Source organism: Ranitomeya variabilis, chromosome 2 (assembly GCF_051348905.1).
Source record: "Ranitomeya variabilis isolate aRanVar5 chromosome 2, aRanVar5.hap1, whole genome shotgun sequence".
NCBI lineage: Eukaryota > Metazoa > Chordata > Amphibia > Anura > Dendrobatidae > Ranitomeya > Ranitomeya variabilis.
Genome location: NC_135233.1, coordinates 453,432,798 through 453,449,275, shown reverse-complemented (window position 1 = coordinate 453,449,275; position 16,478 = coordinate 453,432,798). Strand labels below are relative to the sequence as shown.

At 42.2% G+C, this 16,478-nt stretch overlaps 1 protein-coding gene across 21 annotated transcripts in view; it reads left to right on the top strand.

Annotated features, from left to right (window-relative positions):
- Positions 1-16,478, top strand: part of NRXN2 (neurexin 2) — an 845,479-nt gene that overhangs the window by 466,864 nt on the left and 362,137 nt on the right. For all 21 annotated transcript variants that reach the window (XM_077287299.1, XM_077287320.1, XM_077287316.1 and 18 more), the window contains one exon: positions 13,755-13,928. In XM_077287299.1, coding sequence (XP_077143414.1) covers positions 13,755-13,928 — 174 coding nt within the window. The remainder of the gene's footprint in view (positions 1-13,754; positions 13,929-16,478) is intronic.

Genomic DNA, 16,478 nt, shown 5'->3' with positions numbered 1-16,478 from the left:
TATATTATTGTTATTTATTATAGCGCCATTTATTCCATGGCGCTTTACATGTGACTGAGGAGAGATATAGTTGGAACGCCCGCCAGGGCGGCGGGGTACTCAGTACCGGGTCTGGTACTCAAAGAGGATGTGTCACGGCGGCGGCGACCCGGTCCGTTGCCCCAGGTGCCCAAGTAAAAGGGACGGTCTTTAAAGGGGTTTGTAAGTTAATAAATGTTTGTGATGCCACCTGTGGTAATCGTCAGGGGTGACTGATGCTGCGTAAAGGGGTCCTCTGGGGTGATGTTGTGGCAGCAAGGATGGTATGGCTTCCCACAGGTGAAGCTGGGTCCCCAGGGCTCCCAGTGTAGTAGGGACAGGTGGTAGGTGGTATAAAAAGAAACGAAGGACACAGGGTTGCAGTCTCTTTACCTCTTTACTGATGAATTCAGGCAGCCACAGTCCAGGGTACCGGATCACAGGTACAGGTACGGTCCGGCCGGCTTGGAAGTGAATCTGGACTCCCCTTTACCAGGTGGGTTTGGAAGCCTTCCTACTAGTGCTCTGGTGTAGTCCCTTGCTGCCTTAGGCCTCACACAAGGTCCTCCTGTTTCTTCTCTGTCCCCCTTGTTGGTAGGACACTACCCATATGACAGGTAGCTCGAGCCTTTTTACAGGATCTCTATCATGACCCGGGCTCTATTTGCTACTGTGTCCTCAGGTGTCAATGGTGGACAGGTAACTTGCAATCTGCTGTCCCGCCGGTTTCTGTTTTAGGGCATAGTTACCCCCACAACCTCGGTCTTCCGGCTACCGGTATCTGCGCTCAGCATGGAGGAAGCCCAGTCGCAGCTTCTCTCTCCAGCTCTTCACTCTCCTTCGCTACACTTCCTCACTCAGTCTCTTTACAGACTGCTCTGCTTTCCTCTTTGCTCTTCCCAGGAGCTTCAGCACCTCACATGGCTGCAAGCCCCCTCTTTCTCTCTGACTCTGTCTCCTCTCTCTCCACTCTCCTCTCACAGACCTGGCTAACTCCTCCTCCAGACCAGAATATATAGGGAACCTCCCCTGAAACTGGGTTCAGAGCTCCCCCTTCTGGCCTGGAGTCAGAACAGTGTTGTATCTGCTGTATACCTGACAAAAAGGGTTCTTCCTCGCTTCCAAGCGTGACATCACTCTCCCTGTGAGGAAAGCAATGCTACTGTAACAACCAGGAACCTGGAGTGTTACATATACAGTGTTGTTTGCTTTTCTCTTGGTCAGCATGGGTAAAGGATTCTTTTTTTTTTTTATACACATTTAGGTGTTAGATGAATGAATACTCAATTGATCGACAACAATCGATCTTAACTTCATTATACATGTGCATGCTCAGTTTGAATGAGTCGTCCGCTGTTATCAATCTAGAGAATGGAGAAACGAGCAGGGGCTTACTTCCAGTAGAACAAAAGGACCGGACATTTGGTTTTTAGACTATGTTCACATGTCCAGTAATCATCAGTTAGAACAGATTCAGATTCAATCCGTTGACAAAAAAAAGTAGTGCAGACAACTTTTATGTTTGCATGAATAAAACTGATTTCAACTGTATTAGCTTTTTATAACATTGAAATCTGTGAAAAATGGATCTGTCAAATAGCCATCTTGTTTTTGCTTACTGGATCAGTTTCAAATAAATGATTACATGAAAGTTCACATGTCCAGTAGAATATGTGATATATTTATTTTTCCACCTCCGGTAAGCAAAACCAGATCCTTTATAAATGGAAGAAAAACGGATGGCTATTTAACAAATCGGCTTTCCATAGACTTGAATGTTTAAAAAAAAAAAAAAAAGTGGATCCAGTTGAAATAACTACTTTTTCAGGCGAACAAAAAAGTTGTGTTTGTCAACAGATTACTGATGGATCAATTCTAAAGGATAATTACTGGACATATGAACTTCGCCTTCAACTAGACACTTTTTTCCCCTGGTATCATCTGTTGGGAAGGGAGAATCATTATATCAAAAAACCCCTGAGGAAGCCTGTGAGGCGAAACTTGTTGGGGTGGCTATGTGAAGATTTTAGTTGCCAGTGTATATCTTAGAGAATAGAGATTCTGTTTGAGCCATTTCCAATCCATGAACTGCAGTCTTGGTGGATGTAGCATAACTCTGAAAATAAATCAGATTGATGAATGAATCATACAGATCCTAGGGATTATAATTGCTACAGAAATAACACAGGTACACTAGTGTGTTTTTAATTTATTCACCACTTTTTTTTTTAAAAAAAGAGTAATAATAAAGTTATGCTTTAATGCATTCCTTAATTAGGGTTTAATTACCCTCTGGGTAATCTGGTAATATGAATTTTTCATCCCTACAGGGGTGTACAGGTCCTTCTCAAAAAATTAGCATATAGTGTTAAATTTCATTATTTACCATAATGTAATGATTACAATTAAACTTTCATATATTATAGATTCATTATCCACCAACTGAAATTTGTCAGGTCTTTTATTGTTTTAATACTGATGATTTTGGCCTACAACTCCTGATAACCCAAAAAACCTGTCTCAATAAATTAGCATATTTCACCCGTCCAATCAAATAAAAGTGTTTTTTAATAACAAACAAAAAAACCATCAAATAATAATGTTCAGTTATGCACTCAATACTTGGTCGGGAATCCTTTGGCAGAAATGACTGCTTCAATGCGGCGTGGCATGGAGGCAATCAGCCTGTGACACTGCTGAGATGTTATGGAGGCCCAGGATGCTTCAATAGTGGCCTTAAGCTCATCCAGAGTGTTGGGTCTTGCGTCTCTCAACTTTCTCTTCACAATATCCCACAGATTCTCTATGGGGTTCAGGTCAGGAGAGTTGGCAGGCCAATTGAGCACAGTAATACCATGGTCAGTAAACCATTTACCAGTGGTTTTGGCACTGTGAGCAGGTGCCAGGCCGTGCTGAAAAATGAAATCTTCATCTCCATAAAGCATTTCAGCCGATGGAAGCATGAAGTGCTCCAAAATCTCCTGATAGCTAGCTGCATTGACCCTGCCCTTGATGAAACACAGTGGACCAACACCAGCAGCTGACATGGCACCCCACACCATCACTGACTGTGGGTACTTGACACTGGACTTCAGGCATTTTGGCATTTCCTTCTCCCCAGTCTTCCTCCAGACTCTGGCACCTTGATTTCCGAATGACATGCAAAATTTGCTTTCATCAGAAAAAAGTACTTGGGACCACTTAGCAACAGTCCAGTGCTGCTTCTCTGTAGCCCAGGTCAGGCGCTTCTGCCGCTGTTTATGGTTCAAAAGTTGCTTTACCTGGGGAATGCGGCACCTGTAGCCCATTTCCTGCACACGCCTGTGCACGGTGGCTCTGGATGTTTCCACACCAGACTCAGTCCACTGCTTCCTCAGGTTCCCCAAGGTCTGGAATCGGTCCTTCTCCACAATCTTCCTCAGGGTCCGGTCACCTCTTCTCGTTGTACAGCGTTTTCTGCCACATTGTTTCCTTCCAACAGACTTACCATTGAGGTGCCTTGATACAGCACTCTGGGAACAGCCTATTTGTTGAGAAATTTCTTTCTGGGTCTTACCCTCTTGCTTGAGGGTGTCAATGATGGCCTTCTTGACATCTGTCAGGTCGCTAGTCTTACCCATGATAGGGGTTTTGAGTAATGAACCAGGCAGGGAGTTTTTAAAAGCCTCAGGTATCTTTTGCATGTGTTTAGAGTTAATTAGTTGATTCAGAAGATTAGGGTAATAGGTCGTTTAGAGAACCTTTTCTTGATATGCTAATTTATTGAGACAGGTTTTTTGGGTTATCAGGAGTTGTATGCCAAAATCATCAGTATTAAAACAATAAAAGACCTGACAAATTTCAGTTGGTGGATAATGAATCTATAATATATGAAAGTTTAATTGTAATCATTACATTATGGTAAATAATGAAATTTAACACTATATGCTAATTTTTTGAGAAGGACCTGTATATGCTTATTGGTTGAATTCGGAAAGTCGGGAGGCACCTATAACAATTAGATGGCGATCACGTCCTGCTGATATTGGCTGGCTCGGATTACTTTAATCTAATTTGTACGGGGGGCTTCATATCTCCCTCTTTCTTTGGTTTAATTTGATGAACAGTCTCCTTTCATGCATCCAAGTTGAATTTGTGTGGAAAATAGAACACTTCTATCAAAAAAGGTCTGTGATCAGCTAAAGTGCCAAAATTGGAATTTAGCCGCCTGCTTAAATTTGACCAAGAAAATCGATTCACATAATTTTTTTTTATCCGAATCAAATGTTCCTTATATCTATAGATCCCAAAGCATAATAAACGTTACCGTTAGGGATGAGTAGATCTCCTCACGAAGCTCCAGGTCCGTGTTCTCTGGCCGTGGATGGGCTAAGTGAATGTCCTTACCCTTCAGGCTGGGCTTACGATTAGTTGATGATTATATGGGCTGGTGATGCACCACCTGTCCACCACATGCCACAAAGATGTCTCGCTAGGCTGGCGAATCAAACGCCAATTCTGTGAACTCGGAAACTCAAGAAATTCACGCATCTCCTGTCCATAGCCAGAGAACAGTGACCCTGGACCATGTACCAGGGTCGCATGAAGTGATCCGCTCATCTCTCATTACCATTATTATTCTTTTATTACTTCTGCAGCATAAAATCTTCTTTTATAACAAATCCTTTTTTTAGGAGATGGGGTCATCATATTCTGAGAGCTATAACTTTTTCTTTTAGTTATTTTTTTTTTTTTTCTGGAGTCCAATCATTTTCCTAGACTCAAGTCACTATCTCCACCATCTTGTCCTCCTATATTCTCATTGCCCTCCCTCCAGGTTCCTAGTTTAAACACTCCTCCAACCTTGTAGCCATTTTTTCCCCTTGGTCAACTGCACCCTTCCCATTCAGGAGCATCCCAAACCTACCATAGAACATGTAGTCAACAGAGATGTTGGCCCAGTTCTCCAGGAACCCCAAACTCTCCTTCCTACACCAATTCCTGAGCCATTTATTCACCTTCCTAATCTCCCTCTGCCTCTCTGGTGTGGCAAGTGGTACAGGCAGTATTTCAGATAATACTACCTGTGAGTTACTTGCCTTACGCTTTCATGCTGATTTCCTGAAATCAATTTTAACCCTAGAACGCATATTACATTTTTGCTATTATCTGCAAAATTACTTTAGCTAGAATTTTGAAACTCCAGGTATTCCTCAAGTATGTCGTTGTTGATAATATCCAGTTGTTCATATAATTTTTTTCATAGGCATTATGGTGTAACAATGCTTGTTTGGTAAAAACTACATCTGTACGAATTGGGGGCCTTTTAGGCCCCCGCTATTTTTATCATGTTCTCAGTAGTGTTTGTGTCTCGTTACTTTATTTGTACTCAGTAATGCTGGTGGGGGGGCCAGGGTGTGGATAATAACATATGAGGATGTCATGTGATTTTTGGAGGGAGTGATAAGGCCATGACATCACCTCCTTCGGAACACAGTAATGAGCTGTGTATAGAGTACTGAGGACAGTATACACTGTGAGCTAATTGCTGAAGGACCTGTGATAAGATAAGCTGTTGAGGAAATCTGATTCATTTTCAGTTTCTGTATCTAAGAAGCTTGCAAAGGCTAGAGCTTGTGAGCCACAAAATTCCAGAGAATTGTACACCACCTAAAAGTATAAAAGGTAAGAGCTGCTGAGGGTGAGAGGAAGAAGGGGGGACATTACACTTACAGTGTGTCACACACAAGCAAAGAGTGGACAACCCTGATTCTGTTCATTGTTTTTTCTTTTAGTTTGCTAACATCTAGTCAGCAATGGCACACTCTTCCTCCAAGTGTCTGACTGACCAAGAGATTGAAGCGATTATGTTTCAAAGCGATGATGAAAGTGAACTATCTTTGTCTGATGAAGAATATCTGCCACCAGCTAATCAAACATCCTCATCCAGTGATTCTTCTGATGATGAAGAAGTGAATCTAGTGGATCCTCAAGAAGTGATAAGCAGAACATCCAAAACAAATGTTTTTTGGGACAGTAATCCTACATTAGTCGGACGTACTCCAACACACAATATTGTGAGACAGGCTCAAGGAGCTGTGGGAAGTCCCAGTTACTTTACCCCTAAAGATGTATTCTGTACTTATTTTTCTGACAATATTGCAGAAGAGGTCCTATTATGTTCAAACCTAGAAGGAAGACGTATCGCTTCTGCAAAAAATAAGTCCTGGAAAAATATCTCAAAAGAGGAACTTTATGCATATATTGGACTTTTACTGCTGGCAGGGAGTCAAAAATCGTATGATGTCCCAATACGAGAATTATTTCTGGACCCACTTTCTGATCCACACTATAAGGCGACAATGTCAGTGGGCAGATATGAGGAAATTAGAAGAATCATTCGCTTTGATGATAAGCGAACTCGTGCAGCGAGGATTGAAACAGACAAATTAGCCCCTATCAGTTATATCTGGAACATATTTATCAAAAATTGCACAAAACTTTACAATCCTAGTACTAATGTTACTGTAGATGAGCAACTTGTACCGTTCAGAGGACGCTGCAAGTTCATACAATACATGCCCAGCAAGCCAGCCAAGTACGGAATAAAAATCTTCTGGATGTGTGATTCTGCAAATTATTATGGCATAAATGGTGTAATCTACTGTGGCAAAGAGGTTGGTGCACCAGTACAGAAGGATCTGGGGTCTGAAATAGTCAAAACTCTTGCTGTTCCAATATTCGGTTCAGGTAGAAACATTACCATGGACAATTATTTCACCAATGTTGAACTAGGCAATTTTCTGCTTGCAAAAGCTATTACACTTGTTGGTACTATAAAGCAAAACAGACGAGAAATTCCAGAAGCACTGAAACACAATTGTCAGCGAGCACTTTATGAGAGTGTCTTTGGATTCAATAACAAAGCGACTTTGGTATCTTACAAGGCGAAGAAGAAGAAATCTGTAATTTTACTCAGTACCATGCATCACGATTGCAGTGTTGACAGCAATGACAAAAAATTGAAACCAGAAATCATCCTGCATTACAATACAACAAAAGGAGGTGTAGATAAAATGGATGAGATGGTGGGAGAATATTCGTGTAAGAGGCAAACAAAACGATGGCCTGTAGTACTATTTTCAAATATGCTATGCTTGATGTAGCAGCCCTAAATTCATTCATTATTTATACAGAAACTCATCTGGAATTTCATGCACAGAGGAAGGACAGGAGACGCATATTCTTGAAGGACCTTTGTCATGAACTTGTAATGCCTCACATGATAGAGCGAAGCAACTTGAAATGCTTGCCAAAGCAAACTAAAGAAGCAATGAAACGGTGTGGCGTACAGTTTCAGATTATTCCAGAGCCAGGAGAAAGAAAACGAAAGCGTTGTTTCATGTGTCCAAGAAACATAGAGAGGAAAACTGAGCGATATTGTTCCACTTGTAAGGAAACTGTTTGCAAAGAACACTCTTCTGAAAAAATAACATGTCAGAATTGTTTGGAAGACTAATATAATAGAAAAGAAAGTTAGAATAAAAATGTAGCTGCAGCTAGTTTGCTATAGATTTCTATGCGTTTTTGTGTGTTTTCATGTCTTTGTGTGAAATTTGGGAAAAAAAAGATTTTTTGGTGTTTTCTGTGAAAAATTATAATTAAAATTTTGTCCACTATTCATATTTTATTGAGCAATTTTGAAATAAACTTGTGAAAGTTATTTAAGTGTGTTTTTCTACATTATGTGCATGGGGGCCTAAAAGGCCCCCAATACGTTAATATGTATATTTTTAACGTCATGCGTTCTAGGGTTAAGGGCCCTTTAGCCTTGTCTTTGGTTTCTACCTGCCCGATTACCTCTGGGTCCTCACCAGCCCCTCCCAGTAATCTATCAGCCTGATCTGTGATGTGTTGAACTTGAACGCCAGGAAGACAACACACAATCCCAGTCTTTGTGGCAGATTGCCCAGTCTGTTACCCTAATAATTGAATCCCCCACCACCAAAACCTGTCTGACCTGCCTTACGCTTCTTTACCCCAGGCTTTCATAGGACACCTCTTATTGCAGCATTCCTACCCCTGTACTGACTCCCCCCTCATCTACCCACTTAGAAAACATGATGGGTGTGCCAGACCAGGACTAGCATCCCTGACACTCTTCCCTCTTCTCCACCTTTTGGCTTTAGTGTCCTGTGCTTTCATGCTACCATCCTCCCCCACATGTACCCCAGTAAGCATCTGCTTAGTGAGCAGTAAACTCCTTTGCATATTACCAGTAGAGTCTTTTACATTTACAGCCGATATCTGGGCTTCCAAACACTCAACATATACACACAGCGGGGAGGACATTCCATTGGTGTAGCTGCACCAGCACCCGATAGGTTACTGGGTGTACTGTCATCTATAAAACAGTTTCCTACTATCCATTAGACTGCACAGAAGGGTATAGACGAATAATCGTCATAGTTCACAATTACTGGTTGATTGTTAGAGAAATAATTAGGTGCTTTATGATGAGGTATGGGATAGTAGGGCCCCATATACAGTTCTTGCACAGGGGCCCTCTGCTGTCTGTGTCTGCACCTAGCACCCTCAAACAACTGGCCATGTTCTGCATCCATGCATAAAAAAGTCCTTGTCTATAATGGAGCACATTTTACTAATGGAGATCACAAAGTCGAAGTTCACACTGGACAGCGTTTTTTTAATGCAAATTTTCAGCTGCATTTTACAGTACAGGCAAAGTTTAAGAGGCTTCAGAAATCTCATTCACACAGCTTGTTTTTTTTGTCACCAGAGTTTTTTTTGTGCTTTGCATTATTTTTTTTTTTTGCGCAATGGAGCATGTCACTTCTTTCAATGTTTTTTCAGAATTTTTCACCCATTGAAATGAATGGGTGGTGTAAACACGCTGAAAAAACGCACCAAAAACGCAGGTATCAGGTTTTTCTGCGTTTTTTGTGCCAAAACCTGATTATATAGAAAAGGACTTTTTTTTAACACTAAACTTTATTAGCATGCATAAGAGACCAATCTATCATGTCAAAACCACAGCAAAATACACAAGAAAAAACAAGGAAAACATGCTTTTTTTCTGCAGCTTCTTTCCTGCCAAGAGATCAGATTTTGCTGCAGAAAAAAAAATCACCTAGTGTGAACTTACCCAAACACAGGAATATGTACAAATAAATTCAATCAGTGAATTAGAACCACACTTAAGACAAACCAATCGCAAGCTCTTCGACTCGCTTTTTCAGATGCTTTTAAAGCTACCATACTTTCTTATCCGTAGCTGCAATTCACTGCACTGTTTGTGAAGGACTGCAGGCCTCAAGCAGTCGCTATTTAAAACCTCTCAATCTTAATTAGGTACTTCCACCTCTAATTAATTAGCCACGCAACACCTTTGGTGCTGATCTCTATTAACCTTTGTGATTATGCCTATACCTCAGAATATGTCCCTTATCACAATGTGATCACAATGAGATGTCTACAATGAAGACAGATATAACTACAGTAAGGTACAAAATTGCAGTGACCATGAACTGTGTATTACAGTTTTGGTCTACATTATGTCTACATTATCAATGTAAGGAGCAAAAGTTTGTCGAAACAACATTAATCATTTAGAGGAGTTCTTCTTTTTTCGAAAATGTTCTACCCTATTTGCAGTTTGTCAAATCATAACAAATAGAGATGGGCGAACCCGAACAGTAAAGTTCGGCATCCGTACCAAACACCTATTGTTCAAGCACGGACACCAAACAAGGACTTCACCAAGAAGTCCATGTTAGGCTACTTTCACACTTGCATCGTTTGGCCTCCGTCGCAATGCATAGTTTTGGGAAAAAAAACGCATCCTGCAAATGTGCCCGCAGGATGCGTTTTTTTTCCCATAGACTTGTATTGCCGACGGATCGCGATGTATGGCCTTACATCGCGTCCATCGTGCACTGGATGCGTCGTGTTGTGGCGGACCGTCGTCACGAAAAAATGTTCAAGGGAACGTTTTTTCGTACGTCGGGTTGTGCATTTCCTACCGCGCATGCGCGGCCAGAACTCTGCCCCCTCCTCCCCGGACTTTAGAATGGGCAGCGGATGCGTTGTAAAACTGCATCCGCAGCCCACATTGTGCCGAATTTTCACAACGTCCGTCGGTACGTCGCGCCGATGTTTAGCGACGGCCCCGTACCGACGGAAGTGTGAAAGAAGCCTTACTGTTTGGGTTCGGCCCCCCGAACACCGGGTGTTTGTCGCTCTGCATGTGCATGACAGTTCAGCAAACACCGCTTCTGATCAGCTGTGAAATCATTACCGCCAGTCAGAGACCCGCGGTACCCACTCTGTCAAATGACAGTGTGAGCACGCAGCTGTGATCAGAGGTATAAAGTTTACCACACCACCGGTCACTGGTGTCAGCTGATGGGACTACTGCTTCCATCAGCCAATGCCTGCTGCCGCTAATAACAGTGAGAGCAGGCAGCGGCTGATGGGAGTATTCATCAGCCGGCACCTGCGCTGTAAATATAAAAAAAAAATGGCATGGGTTCCCCTGTATTTTTGATAATCAGCAAGGCAAAACTCACAGCTGAGAGCTGCAACCCTCAGCTGTCAGCTTCAGTTCAAGAATAGAGGGGTCCCCATGCCATATTTTTCAATTATGTAAATAAAATAATTTAAAAAACAGCATGGGGTAACCACATTTTTGACAGCCAGCCTTGCTAAAGCAGACAGCTGTTGACTGGTATTCTCAGGCTGGTAAATGGCCATGGATATTGCCCCCACCCAGCCTAAAAATAGCAGCCTGCAGCTTTCCAAAAAAGGCACATCTATTAGATGCGCCAATTCTGGTGCTTTGCCCGGCTATCCCCGCTTGCCCTGTAGCCGAGGCAAGTGGGGTTTATATTTGTGGGGTTGATGTCACCTTTGTATTACTGATCCTATAGTTATATTGTAAATAAAGACATAGCCAGAATAAAGTCTTTTATTTGAAATAAAACAAAACACACTTTTACTTTTTTATTGAAAAATAACAAATACAGTTATATTCACCTAATGCCTAATTCCACTGAATCCCTCATCTCCTGTAACAAAACAAAAATAAAAAACAACAATATCCCTCACCTGTCCAACATTCTGGCCCATGCCGTAATCCATATCTGGGGGATATAACAGTTTTGAACCTGGACGGTGTCAAGATGCGACAGTTGAGGCTGAGAACCACTGGTGAATGAGCTGCTGCGAGCACAGTGTCAGTGACCAGCGGTGACATCATTGTGGTCATCTCTGGTCACTGAGGCAGCGTTCTCAGCCAGGCTGAACTGCGGTGACCTTATGAGATCTCCGCTAGCACCGCGAGAAAGTTTCATGGTGCAGAGGCGAGTTCACCTCAGTTCACATTTTTGTTGAATTTGAACTGCAGTGAACTCATCTCTGCATCGTGAGACAGCCGCTCCTGCTCTCACTGTTATTAGGGGCAGCAGGCGTCGGCTAATGGGAGTAGTAGTGTCCGAAGGTAAACTTTATACCTCCGACCACAGCTGCTGGCAGACGCTGTCTTTTGACAGCGTGGAAACCGTGGCTGTCTGACAGGCGGTGATGATTTCACCACTGATCAGAAGCGGTATTTGCCGCGCTGTCATGCACATGACAGCGTAGCAAACACTGGATGTTCGGGCCCCCCATTCTAGGGAATCTGGCCCGGGTACTGTTCTGGTATCTGAACCTGAACTTTTTGTAACTGTTCTGCCGGACCCGAACATCCAGGTGTCCGCCCATCTCTAATTATTATTATATATTATTATTTATTTATATAGCACCATTGATTCCATGGTGCTGTACATGAGAATGGGTTACATACAAATTACAGATATCACTTACAGTAAACAAACTAACAATTACAGACTGGTACAGAGGGGCGAACACCCTGCCCTTGCGGGCTTACATTCTACAGGTTTATGGGGAAGGAGACAATAGGTTGAGGGTTGCAGGAACTCCTGTGTTGGTGAGGCGGTATCTCCGGTAGTGGTGAGGAGGCAGCGGGGTCAGTGCAGGAAGTAGGCTTTCCTGAAGAGGTGGGTTTTCAGGTTCCGTCTGAAGGATCCGAATGTGGTTGATAGTCGGACGTGTTGGGGCAAAGAATTCCAGAGGATGGGGGATATTCGGGAGAAGTCTTGGAGGTGGTTGGATGAGGAGCGAATAAGTGTGGAGGAGAGAAGGACGTCTTGGGAGGACCAGAGGTTACGTGAGGGAAGATATCGGGAGATTAGTTCAGAGATATATGGAGGAGACAGGTTATGGATGGCTTTGTAGGTCAGTATTAGTAGTTTGAACTGGATACGCTGAGGGAATGGGAGCCAGTGAAGAGATTTGCAGAGGGGGGAAGCAGAGGAGTAGCGAGGAGAGAGATGAATTAGTCGGGCAGCAGAGTTAAGGATGGACTGGAGAGATGCAAGGGTGTTAGCAGGGAGGCCACAGAAAAGAATGTTGCAGTAGTCAATAGTAGTCTAATAGCAAACTATGTCATACTCTTTCCTCTGATTCATCAGTGAGTTTCTGCTGCTGCAACCGGTGTACGGAACTGACTGTGGCACTAACATTACACCGATAGCACAGCAACCAAGCGGTGATCTCAGCAGCTTGGCTCATGTAGATGGAATGCCCCTTTCAGCGCCTCGGAGCTCACTGATTGGATGGCATGCTGTTAACATGACATCAGCGCTGCAGTCGATACCAGACATGGGGAACAGAATGGATAATCGCTGGTGGACCCAAGGATGAGTACAGCTCAGTTTACCTAGGGCAGAACACTGTTTTGAAGGAAACAACCCCTATAAAGATATCCCTTTGAATTTTTTATGTGGTATTTTGAGGTGGTGTTTAATGCAGAACATTTTTCTTTTACATTTTCAGCATTTTGGGGGAATATGTAAATGACGGTGTGATTTTTATGTAACTTTTTATATGAGGATCTTCAAAAATATATATTTTTTCTTTATACTGTTTGTATTTCACACCAAACAACTCCTGTAAATTAATTCTTCAGATTATTATTAAATTTACTAAGCCTCCTTTTTTATATAGATATTCATGTTTATATTTCTTAAAGGGAACCTGTCACCTGAATTTGGCGGGACCAGTTTTGGGTCATATGGGCAGGGTTTTCAGGTGTTTGATTCCCCCAATATTGCCTTGCGCTGGCGTGTACTCCGGAGGACAGAGAATGAACTTCAATCCAATATTGCGGCCAGCATGCAGCCAGCGGGTAAGGAAAGGGTGAATCAAACACCCGAAAACCCCGCCCATATGACCCAAAACTGGTCCCGCCAAATTCAGGTGACAGGTTCCCTTTAATGTGTCATAGTGATCTATGCGGAAATTGCGTTTTTTTTTGCATTTTTATGCTTCAGTTTTCCACTGTACCCGGGCATTTATATGAGCCCCAGTTACAGACGGAACAACCCTCTAGACATCAATCACTGGCACAGGTAATCTGGACCCCATAAGATTCCAGAGAGACTCCCAGTGATCATGTGACTACAGGGATCAATAGAAGCATCAGCATTGCCCCTATGTTTCCTTTGATCTAATTAGTCAAATAATCTGATATTTGCGTATTTGTGTGACTTTTTAGTACTTATTGTTTGCTTTATAACCAATGTTAAGAACATCCAATTTAACTTTTTCTCCCCGACATGTTAATTTATGTTTCATTCCGGTTTCTCTTTCTTTTCTTTCTCTATTCTCATATCTAGGTGAACTATATATTGGTGGGCTGCCTAGGAATATGTACGCCACTCTCCCAAAACTAGTTGCATCTCGAGATGGTTTTCAGGGCTGTCTTGCCTCTGTGGATCTCAACGGTCGCCTTCCTGATCTCTTGGCCGATGCTCTCCATCGAGTAGGCCCTGTGGATAGAGGCTGTGATGGTAAGAGTGTAAAATATCTGAGAGTAAATCTTTATTCTGGATCTCAGTCATGTAAAAATTTTGTGACAGAATTGAAACAAAACTTTGGAAGAGTTTTTTTTGTTTTTTTTCCCCATACAAGCAGCTCCACTTTTGACTAAGACTTGTATCACAGCCCAGCTGGGATCCCTTGAGTGCATTTCATGATCCATATATATACCCCAATGTCCAGACTGACCACGAGTATCCTGACATGACTTTTTCAAGTAACTTTAATCTCAGTTAAGTAATAGGAAGTTTCTAAAACAAAGTAGATTTATTGGAAACCTGACATAAAAAGAGACAAAAATGCAATAAAATGCTTAGAAAATAATGCAAATAATGGAAAAACGCAAATAACGAACTTGACCAATGAATGTAGAAAATATGCAACTAAAAAACTCACTAAATAGTGATGGCGGGAACAGAAAATTTTATGCACAATTTTAATAATAAGTGGCACAGCACTCGAGAATTCTTGGAGATGGGAATGGAAGGTTCAGAATACTGAGGATTTTAGTTTTAAGTCTTTAGTAGTACGGAAGGCATGAGTAGGGTGGTAAACTGAGACGAGAGAGAAGATGTAAGGCGGTGCTGAACTGTGGAAAGCTTTGTGGGTGAGAGTGATAAGTTTATATTGGATTCTGTAGTCAATGGGTAACCGGTGCAATGGCTGGCACAGGGTGGAGGCATCTGTGTAGGGGTAGGAAAGGAATAGAACTCTGGACAGATTGGAGAGGGGAGAGTTTTTGCCGAGTCAAAGCTAAGAAAAGGTCGAATTCTTGAGATATTTTTGAGGTGTAGGCCACATGAGCGAGAGAGTGATCAGATGTGAGGAATGAAGGAAAGGTCTGAATCAAATAAGATCCCAAAACAGTAGGCATTTTACATCCATTGTTGAGACGTCTGTGCATCCAGAAGCCGCTTCATAAAAGGCTTTACTGTATTAGTGTAGAACATCGCATGTCTGATATGGTTCACTTCCGGAGGGAATAAAATGACACAAAGCATTGGAGTTCGGAGAGCTGTCTTAATTTAACAAGTTGTATTTTATCACCTGCCTCCGGGAGAGGTTCCTGAGACGTACACCCACATAACACAAGGCGGCTCAGACATTTTTTTTTCTCATCAACCTTTCCTTTTACTTCTTTCACTTTCATGGAATCGAGTCTCATGTCACAGAAAGACTGAACACCACATCACAGAAACACATCTTTAAATTCTAGGTTCCTAATTAGTTCTTGCATACAGAAGAGCTTTGCACATTTAGCTTGGTTTCACACCAAGGTTTTTTTTTTCTTTCGGAGGGAAAAATATCACATGCAGTTTTTGAAACTGAAGTTAACCCCTTCATGACCGTGGGATTTTCCGTTTTTCCGTATTCGTTTTTCACTCCCCTCCTTCCCAGAGCCATAACTTTTTTAATTTTTCGTCAATTTGGCCATGTGAGGGCTTATTTTTTGCGGGACGAGTTGTACTTTTGAACAACATCATTGGTTTTACCATGTCGGGTACTTGAAAACGGGAAAAAAATTCCAAGTGCAGTGAAATTGCAAAAAAGTGCAGTCCCACACTTTGTTTTTTGTTTGGCTTTTTTGCTAGGTTCACTAAATGCTAAAACTGACCTACCATTATGATTCTCCAGGTCATTACGAGTTCATAGACACCTAACATGACTAGGTTATTTTTTACCTAAGTGGTGACAAAAAATTCCAAACTTTGCTAAAAAAAAATAAAAAAAAAATTGCGCCATTTTCCGATACTCGTAGCGTCTCCATTTTTCCTGATCTGGGGTCGGTTGAGGGCTTATTTTTTGCGTGCCGAGCTGTCATTTTTAATGATACCATTTTGGTGCAGATACGTTCTTTTGATCGCCCGTTATTGCATTTTAATGCAATGTCACAGCGACCAAAAAAACGTAATTCTGGCGTTTCGGATTTTTTTCTCATTACGCCGTTTAGCGATCAGGTTAATGCTTTTTTTTATTAATAGTTCGGGCGATTCTGAACACGGCGATACCAAATATGTGTAGGTTTGATTTTTTTTTATTGATTTATTTTGATTGGGGCGGAAGGGGGGTGATTTAAACTTTTATGTTTTTTTTATTTTTTTCACATTTTTTGTAACTTTTTTTTTAACTTTTGCCATGCTTCAATAGCCTCCATGGGAGGCTAGAAGCAGGCACAACTTGATCGCCTCTGCTACATAACAGCAATCATCAGATCGCTGCTATGCAGCAGAAAATCAGGTGTGCTGTAAGCGCTGACCACAGGGTGGCGCTCACAGCTACCGGCGATCAGTAACCATAGAGGTCTCAAGGACCTCTATGGTTACAATACTGAAGCATCGCCGACCCCCGATCATGTGACGGGGGTCGGCGATGACGTCATTTCCGGATGCGGTAGTTAAATGCCGCTGTCTGCGTTTGACAGCGGCATTTAACTAGTTAATAGCGACGGGTGAATCGCGATTTCACCCGCCGCTATTGCGGGCACATGTCTGCTGTTCAAAACAGCTGACATGTCCCAGCTT